Below are 9,911 nucleotides of genomic sequence, written 5' to 3'. Positions count from 1 at the left end.
ATGCAGCCGGATGCAAAGACACAGACACATCCCAAGCCAGAAGTTCATTAATGCTCCTAACTAATTTTCCATGGTGTTTTATTCCACATAATCAACAATTGGATTATTTTATTAAGAAATTACATCATACTTTTTATTCAAATCAATTTATAGTTACACCATGTTAAATAACCCATAACACAAGTATATGTCTGCTAACCACTTAAAGGTAAAAACCTTTAGACCAGCATTTGAAAAAGAAAAAAAAATTGCAGTAAGGTAGCTTTAAGCTCACTGTGCCAATAAATCATTAAAATAAAATAAATAAATAAATAATACAAAAAAGTACTACGGAACAAAATATCAAAGGCATAAGAATATTTTCTGTCGTTATAAATAATAATAATAAACATATAAAAGATACAATAAAGATAGTATTATTATAGTTTCTTAAAAATACAAATAGTTTTGAATAACAGCAAAATGTGCCAGAGCATCAAAATGAATGTCTCCATCTAATGTTGAGACACAGGAACTACATGCAACAATGGTAACTTCTTCGCCAAGCATCATATCAAATATTCAACTTATTTGCGAATATATGCTCAGTTAATTCACATCCCTAATAATATACCTTGCATCCAGCACCAGATTAGCAGTCTCTGCAGCAACGTTCAAGGCATTGAGTTTTGCAGTGAACGAGTCCAACAGTCTGGGTTGAACATCAGGTTTAATGGGTGCTGGCAGGAAGGAGAGATGTGCTGTGTTCAGTGGAATATTAAAAAAGATCTTCTCCAGATCTGCCCTTTCCTTTACCAGACCACAGCTGCATAGGTGCATGGCTGTGGTTTGTGAGTGTGCATCTTTTTCTGTAACCCAGCAATGAGCATGAGTCAAGTCCTTGAGAAAGTGCTGGTCTTTGTGGGCTAAAGAGAGAGCCACAGACTGCAGAGAGCAGCAGAACGCCTCTGTAGCTAGGAGGAACTCTGTGTGTGAACACTTTAGAGCCGAGGCTGCTTCACTGACCTTATTCTCAACCTGTTGGAAATATAACAGATCACATACAGTATATACACATGTAAGTGCTTGGAGTAGCTGGAGGAATAGGAAAAAATACTATAATGAGGAACATTTAAATACAAACACAAAGCACTCACCGTGTATTTTATGTAACCAGACAGCACAGTCTCTGTACAGCCTCCTCCAATTAGTGCATACGGTTCCTTAAGAGTCAGTCGTAACACATGCTCAGCTCTCTGACACGTCACCTTCAAAACAATGCAACGTACAATAAAAAATGAACACAAACACAAGTAACTGATAGCAGAGGTGTAGGTCATTGTTTTGTCTGTCAAACTCAAATAAATGACACACCAAATAGGTCCATACTGGAAAAGCAAAAATAAACTACAAAAGCAAAAGGAAACAGTAGCCACAAGTGCAGCAGCTTTGCAAGAAGTAATGTATGAATCAACTTCATTGTGGTTTTTCAATACTGCAGTAAAGGTTGGATTTTAAAACCCCATAAGTAGAACACATCTTTTTTTCAGTTTCTCATTTACAGTCTGCCAGCATACCTTCCACCACAACCTGCATTCTAAATGTTATATTTATGAGACCCGAGTTTCTGTGATCTCTAACTAATGTTGGATAATTGAGCGTGTCTGAAACAAACCCTAAACCCATTAAATCTTAATACACTTCTTTGCCTTATTTGAACATGTCGTGCATTCAGATAGTCCTCAGACCTCCTTTTTTCTTCCTCAGTAGCTTTTAATCTGTTTACATAAGACGACTTTGTAAAAATCTGTTCACGCTTTTCCATTATGGAGCATTTATTTGCAGATTAGAATGTGTTTCAACTGAATCTATTTTCAAGAAAGGCCAAGACATTACAGAATAAGGAAAAGGTTCGGGAATCTGAATACTTTCAAAAGGTGCCTTAAAAAAGAATTTACTATACTCTAGCACTATTTAACCTTGAGCTCCTCTAACATCGTTTCGTTCCTGTGACAGAGCACCATCGTATTAACAGCCGCCTCTCCAAATGGAAGGAGCTGGAGATGCTCTTTAGATCCAATGCGGTGCAGATGGAGACCCCTGATCTGTCCATATGCTTTGGCTGGGACTGGGGAGCAGATAGATGCCATAATCAGAGCACCTAAAACACACAGAGAGCTGTGAATTGCTTTAACAAGGAATAACTCTAGATAACTCTTCCATTCTAGATAAAGTGGAAATACATTAAACAATGCTGTCATTTACAAGATTGTTCTAGATTATGTTCTTAATGTTAATTTTATCTTAATTTTATTTCTAACATCAGATAAATACATTTCTAGGCTTACTGAGTACACAAACATTAATATTTCATTAAACAGTATTACCATATCTAATTTTGGGTTGTAGAAATTACTCTATATACCTGTTATATGTTGTTGCTTGTTTTTTGTTATACAAAACATTATAAGTAGCTTTTCCAAATAATATTACAGATTTCATTCATTATTTTTATGTCAAAAGCAGCAACAAAAGACAAAAATGGCTTTGACCTGTCATTTGGGCAATTGGCTCCATTAGGGCAAGTCCGAGCCGCTCGATGACCACCAGTCCACGTTCCTTTAAGTACTGCTGCAGCACTGGGTGAATCACCTTCTGACATGCAAACACTTCCACACCGTCGTGAACCACACGCTCACCCAGCTTCAGCAGCTGCTCCAAGACGACCATCTCTGGATTTATTCCAACTTGGATCTCTAAAGCTGCTTCGCCAATTTCAGAGCAGTCACCTGAGAGAGATGTGCTAAATAACACAATCTTATAGGGACCTGGACTACGGTTCAGATCCACGGACTGCAGAATAGGCACTTCAACTAGTAATCCAGGGAAAACAGCAGAATCTCTCACTGGCTGTCCTTCTACAGCCACAACCAGTGTTTTTCCAAAGACGTTTGAGGAAGCAGAAGGAACAGACTGAAGGAAGGCCTGTACAGTCAGAGAGGCGATATGCTGTGATTCATCAGAGTCGAGCATACAGGCTGGTTTGCTAGTGACCACAGTATGAGCTAAAGTGACAAGTGATCGAACACTGCTGAAGTCCACTTGAACCTTGCAGCCACAGTCATCTGCACTGAGATATCTATTGCATTCATTTAACAAGTATTTATACACTCGGGTTGCCACAGCAGATCTGAGTCCCAACCTCCTGGCATTTTCAATGAGGCCAAGGCAAAATACTCCTGTCAATATAAATGAAATTGGAGTTATGAAATGTTATTTATGTCTCACTTCAAGCCAGTCTGATCTATCTTTGAAGCAGTTTGGAGGCATTGACACTATGTTTCTGAACAACTACAGAAGCCGTTGGATTTAGATGTAGCGAACAAACTACTGGATTTATTGATTGACCACAAAAACAATCAAACTTTTTTTCCAGTGTACACAATTTTTTCATTGTTCTGCAACTCCTGGTATCTAAGCAGCTCAGTTTTTATAGCAGATCCGCTCTCTAATCCGATAGGTAAAATTAAAAATGGGAACTTTTCACCAACTTTCATAAATTTAGATTTATAGTTACACAGTTACGAAATGAGAACATGGCTTGTTTTTAAAATAGTTGTCTACAAAAACAATGTTTAAAGATGACTGGACAGATAAATGTGAATTTATTCTCTTTGCATCACATTCAGTATTCATCTGTCCATGACATTAAGTGGCTATTCATTAGAAAACAAAACATGAACCACTTAAAACTCTTTTATTCACAGCTGAAAACTAACCATTAATGGGTTAACGTTAAAATGTATTTCTGCCATGGAGGCATGTTGATTGCTTAGTTGGCTCCTTATATGCAAGGAAATGTACGTAAGGGAGGTCAATTATTTATTATACGATAATCCAAGTTCCCTGACTTAGGACCTTGAGTAAAAGTCTCCAGTAATCATATGAGATTATGCACCGAAAGGCAAGAATTTCTCAAGGAAGTGAAATCTTTTATTGTTTAAGATTATTAATCAAGTAACACATATTACATATTGTATTACATATTGTATTTATTATACTCCTCATTTACACATATGGTACCTTATACACATTTTATTTATGTGTATCTATATATACTATCTATATATACACCTTACTGTACATTCTGCCTAATATTATTATATATATTAATATAGTTTTATATTACAATAACCTTCTACTTCTTGTTTCTTTACAACAGTCTGCACTTTTTTCAATTCCATAAACTTAGAACCATTTACTTGTACTTTTCAACAATGTTCACACATCTCTGCACTGCTTAGCCTTTATATTTATTCACTGTACACACCTTTACACACACACACACACGCACATATATATATATATATATATATATATATGCGTGTGTGTGTAAACATATGTACAGCATGTTATATATATATATATATATATATATATATATATATTACATGCTGTACATGTTTACTTACATTACACACACACATATATATTACATGCTGTACATATGCTACATATATATCTGCACTTGTCTATTTGCAGAATTGCTTCTCTTTGCACTTCTGGTAAATGCCAAACTGCATTTCGTTGCTGTGTACCTGTACTATGCAATGACAAGAAATTTGTATCCATCTATCTGTCTGTCAAAAATATATAGATAGATAATCTGTCTGTCCATCAGTAGGGTCTAATGGAGCTGTTCAGAGGTCGTGCTCTCGATAGTATTAACGTGTTGTATTGTCACTGCTACCTCACCTGATACAGCACTATAATAACTCTCTGTCTAGTGGCTTCATGTAAAATGACTTTTTTACCTGTAAACAAACCGCAGTCGCTGAATCTCGCGGTGTGATCCGAGATGGCAGCAGCGATCAGTTTGAGCAGCGGATCTGAGAAAGTGACAGCTCTGATCAGTACAGATGATGTGGATGTGGAGTGAAAATTTCCCCCGACGTTGTTATGAATTTGTTTTAATCTGCCACGTGGGCCATAACAAGATGACAGCACGTGCAGCATCACTGCTAACCTGTGGCATATTTCATCATTGCTAAGAGGCTCATCCGTGCACACAGAAGGCTTTTTATTACAAACACGAGACATCGTTTTACAAACTGTAAATTGTAAACGTTTAACTGGCACTAGAACAGTTTAACGTGAAACGTGCAGCTGTGTTGATATTTATTCTTCTTCGGTTTGTAACTGCTGTTAGCAAACTCATTTCTGCTCATTACCGCCACCTACTGATCTGGAGTGTAGGTGAGTTTGGCTTTGTTTACAAACCAGCTGGTTTGAGTATTGCAGAGCTTCTGGGATTCTTATTTTGCGTATAGACGAACGCCTTGTTGTTGGGAGAGATCAAGGCTACAGTAACTCAGATATCCACTCTGTAAAAAAAAAAAAAAGATGATATGAATTCACAACACAGTGTTCTTTAGCTGGACTACAACAGCAGAAGACTATGTCAGGTTCCACTTATGTCATTGGGCAAAACTGGACAGTTGAAGACTGGAAAAATGCAACCTAGTCTGATGGATCATGATTTCTACTGAGGCACACAGATGGCATGGTCAGAATTTGGTGCCAGTAGCATGAAACCATGGCTCCATCCTGCCCTGGGTCAACAGTCCAGTCTGGTGCAGGTGGTGTAATGGTGTGGGGAATGATTTCTTGGCACACTTTGGGCTCAAAAAAAATTGCTAGAATCTCATGTCACAAGTAAAAGTCACCTCAAACCGGTTTCATGGAAATTGAAATGACTTCAGTGTTTTTCAGTGGCCTTTCCAGAAACCGGATCTGAATCTGGTAGAACACCTTTGGGATGTGATACAAGATGTTCACATCATGGAAGTGAACCTGAAAAGTCAAGTAGCTTAGGGATCAAGGAGATACATAAAACAACACAGAGCTAACGATTAAAAAGTAAGTTGTCCTAGCCACATAATGTGAATTGTGTGAAACCTAGTGCAAACAGAGCAAGACAAACATGACAGACAGACAGACAATACATTATGCAATATGCTACAGGACATATAGAAAATAGTGCCAACCTGTATACAGTATGTATGGACCATTGTGCATAGAAAAGGATTCATGTAAACATATGTACACATACAGTATAATAGCAGTATTTGTTATTAATTAGTAGTATGTCAGCATGGACCAAATCTCAAAGGAAGGTTTTCAATCTCTTGTAAAGTCCATTCCACAAAAACATGAGGCTGCTTTGAGTGCAAAAAAAAGCCCTACCCATAGTATAGTGTTTCTAATAAAGTGTTCAGTAAGTGTACATAGGAGACACTATTATCTAGATTGACACGCAGACTAGGTATATTTGGAGCACAAATCCACTGCATTAGCTAAATGTTAGAGTGACAATAAAATCCCACATTAGGAGTCGAAGCTTTCGGTTCTTCTTAATATTACGATCTGATCCAAGTCAAAGGTACGTAATCATTCAGTATGGTGAACTTTCAGTCCAGTGTGTGAGCTGCAGTATGTTTAGTAATTCTTCCTCCTTCATTAGAGTTAATTTTACTTGTGATCAGTGTATGTTAGTTAGCTCTCTGATGATGAAGATCTCAGCTTTAGAGGTGCGCATCCAGACACTAGAGAGGGATAGTGATAATAGTGTAGTTTCTGTAGGGGAAAATCTGGATGTGTTAGGCGGCCTTAGTAGCCCTCCAACTCCGGCATTAGAGCCCTCACAGCGGGGTGAATGGGTGACGACTCTGTGGCAAAGTCGCAAAATCAAAGCTAACACTAAGGGTTGCCCACAGGAGCACCACTACTCTCCACTTCACATGTCTAACAGGTTTGCTCTCCTCAGTGAAGCATCTGCTGAGAAACCTGAAAGACCTCTGGTTATAGGAGACTAAATCTTAAGGCATGTGAAATTAGCTCAACCTATAGGGGCTCCAGCAGCACTGGTTAGGTGTATTCCAGGAGCCAGGGCACCAGATATCTTATCTGGCAGGTAATCTTAGGGTCTTATGCAAGCATAGGTACTCAAAGGCAGTTTTCCATGTAGGATATAACAATATACGCATTCGTCAGTCAGAGATTACTAAGTGTAATATTGTAGTGGTGTGTAAATTAGTGAAGGCGATGTCCGATGCTGTAGTATGCTCTGGCCCCATCCCAATGTGGCAAGGCTGACCTGTTAGGACGGGATGGTGTCCATCCCACACGGGAAGGTGCTACTCTCATTTCTTGCAGCATCGCACATAGTTTAAGACCAGGCCTAGTTAATCAGTGACAATCCAGAGCCAGGGCCAGGGAGCAGACAAGCAGGCTAATCCGACCGTCTGCTAGCTGCATTGAGTCGTCACCCAGGATTCACAATATTGAGACTGTGTCTGTTTCCTGAGCGAAACAAAAAACAACAAATACTCAGAAAATTTGTTTTAGTAACCTTATTAGCATAAAATTAGATCATAGTGAATGCACAGCCAGCAACTTTGATCTGAATCTTTGAGCTAGCACTGTTAAATATAAGATCTCTTGCATCTAAAGCTCTTATGGCTAATGAAGTGATTACTGATCAGAAGTTTAACCCTAACCCTTCCATCTTAGATTCAGTAGCGGTGAATCTACCTGACCATTTAGAGTTAGTTTTTCACCTTGCCAGGGATTGATCTGCATGGTCAGCCAGTGTCTTATGGGACTGTTGTGGATGGACTCCCCGGGAGACTGTCATGCCTTCTTTTGAACCAATTTTGTGTCAGTCAGCTGTATGGTCTGGTCTTTATCAGCAATCAGGTCTGTGCTGAGCTCAGAGTTTACGATGACCCATTAGTTTCTCAGGAGCTCTTGGCTGCACTATTATAAACTGTTAGAAAGGACATTATTTACTCTAGAGTGTCATCCAAATGTCGATGAGCTTCCCTTCTAAGCCTGGTTCCTCTCAAGGTTTCCTCTCAAGGTCCTCATATCCTCTCCGGGAGTTTTTCCTTGCTGCCGTCGCATCCAGCTTGCTCATTAAGGATAGGGATATATATATATATATATATATATATATATATATATATATATATATATATATATATATATATGTATATATATATATATATATATACACATATATATATTAATGAGCAAGCTGGATGCGACGGCAGCAAGGAAAAACTCCCTGAGATATATATATATATATATATATATATATATATGTATAGGGGGGACCGGTGGCTTAGTGGTTAGCACGTTTGCCTCACACCTCCAGGGTTGGGGTTCAATTCCCGCCTCCACCTTGTGTGTGTGGAGTTTGCATGTTCTCCCCGTGCCTCGGGGGTTTCCTCTGGGTACTCCAGTTTCCTCCCCCGGTCCAAAGACATGCATGGTTGATTGGCATCTCTGGAAAATTGTCCCTAGTGTGTGATTGCGTGAGTGAATGAATGAGTGTGTGTGTGTGTGCCCTGTGATGGGTTGGCACTCCGTCCAGGGTGTATCCTGCCTTGATGCCCAATGACGCCTGAGATAGGCACAGGCTCCCCGTGACCCGAGGTAGTTTGGATAAGCAGTAGAAGGTGAATGAATGAATATATATATATTAGTATTTTTAAATTAATTTTAAACTTTAATTGTATATATATACTTTTTTATCATACTTGTTTTTCCTCTTTCTTCTGTTTCCATACTTCTGTAAAGCTGTAAAAACGCTATACAAATAAATTGAATTGAATTGAATTGAATTGAATTGAATTGAATTGAATCGTCCACCAGATGTCACCATTGATGCAATGGTGTAAAACATCACTATGCTGGGTAACTATTTCCAGTTGGTTGTGAAGATTTACATTTCCAGTTCACCACATTATTAGTATTCAAACACACACAAATATTTTGCCTGTATTCCTCTCTACCTCATTCACTCCCCAACACCAGATCAGTATCTTATATACTCCTAGCATTCTGGTCTATATATAATTTGATGAGTCTTTTATTTCTGTAACATTTAGCACATACATCACTGTAAACCAATTCCCCAAGTCAAATTCAAACCAGCTCCCTTTTTATAATGTCAATGTGTCATTTTTGTTTGTTGTTGTTTATATTTAATGTTAGATTACGCTGACCTGACGTGGGTTCTAATTTAAACTTATAATTGTATGTCATCAACACAGGGATCATTTTCTAGGCGTGTATGCATATTTGCTTTCATCTGCTCCTATACGTAGAGTTAAATCACCGCCATCTATTATGTGTAAAGCTGTTAACAATAACCTGTAACATAATAAACAAACTCCACCCAGATAGTTTGCTCTTTCTTATCCGCATTATATACCTGATCCACATGACAACACAGTTCTTTCATAATTTAATTAAGGCTGGACAATAAACTACTTATCAGCTGTGAACCCCTTATCAGTCCTTACAATACTAATCCTGTAATGTGTAAACAGGCCCCTGATCACAGCAATGTTGTGTTCTGTGAATGTTCTGAACATTTTTTTACCCATCTTTACCAAGGAGCCTAATGTTTTGGATTATTTAGACTTGAGACTGGACATTTACAGAATAGAAGTGTAATGTTATTTGTGCATACACACATTGTACCAGTACTTAGTTACTGATGAACTGGATAAACCTGTCATACCGTTACACATACCACAGCTTCTTTAGAATTAAAAACATGACAACGAAATGCAGGAAGTATTTTAATTAAAAAAAAAAAAAAAAAAAAAAACTTTACAAAAAGAAAAACATACAAGGGAATTGAATTAGTTACTCTAATATGTAGTTTTAAGCAAACGTCTCTCCAAAGAGAGTTTTGTCGACAGAAATTGACATTGTATCTGAATTAAGAAACAGGATCCCATAACTGAAAATAACCATGAATTTACAAACAGAAACATTATAGAGAAACAAACTCTTTATAAAGTCCCAGGTTCATTCTAAACAACTTACCCTGATGTAGAGAAAGAAAGATTAAGGCA

The 9,911-nt window shown here is 37.9% G+C and overlaps 1 protein-coding gene across 2 annotated transcripts; it reads right to left on the bottom strand.

Moving 5' to 3' along the window:
• On the bottom strand, positions 1-5,168 carry mkks (MKKS centrosomal shuttling protein). Of its 2 annotated transcripts, XM_060888617.1 has the most exons (6): positions 5,006-5,143; positions 4,794-4,868; positions 2,532-3,218; positions 1,959-2,140; positions 1,137-1,247; positions 1-1,017 (listed from the first exon to the last, which is right to left on the bottom strand). In XM_060888617.1, exons 1-6 carry the CDS (start codon positions 5,037-5,039, stop codon positions 589-591), a joined length of 1,518 nt encoding a protein of 505 aa, XP_060744600.1. In that variant the 5' UTR covers positions 5,040-5,143; the 3' UTR covers positions 1-588. The 2 variants fall into 2 exon arrangements, with proteins under 2 accessions (XP_060744600.1, XP_060744599.1); XM_060888616.1 differs by having other exon boundaries at positions 7-1,017; positions 4,794-5,168.
• Between the last annotated feature and the right edge of the window lie 4,743 nt (positions 5,169-9,911).

Source organism: Tachysurus vachellii, chromosome 15 (genome assembly GCF_030014155.1).
Source record: "Tachysurus vachellii isolate PV-2020 chromosome 15, HZAU_Pvac_v1, whole genome shotgun sequence".
In the NCBI taxonomy this organism is placed as follows: Eukaryota; Metazoa; Chordata; class Actinopteri; order Siluriformes; family Bagridae; genus Tachysurus; species Tachysurus vachellii.
This window is presented reverse-complemented; position numbering and strand designations above follow the sequence as displayed.

Coding starts and splice junctions, on each gene's coding strand:
- mkks (XM_060888616.1), bottom strand. CDS start 5,079: ATGTCTCGTGTTTGTAATAAAAAGCCTTCTGTGTGCACGGATGAGCCT. Junction 3,219..4,793: donor CGACTGCGGTTTGTTTACAG/GTAAAAAAGTCA, acceptor TTATATTGACAG/GAGTATTTTGCCTTGGCCTC. Junction 1,248..1,958: donor CGATGTTAGAGGAGCTCAAG/GTTAAATAGTGC, acceptor ATTGTTTTGAAG/GTGACGTGTCAGAGAGCTGA.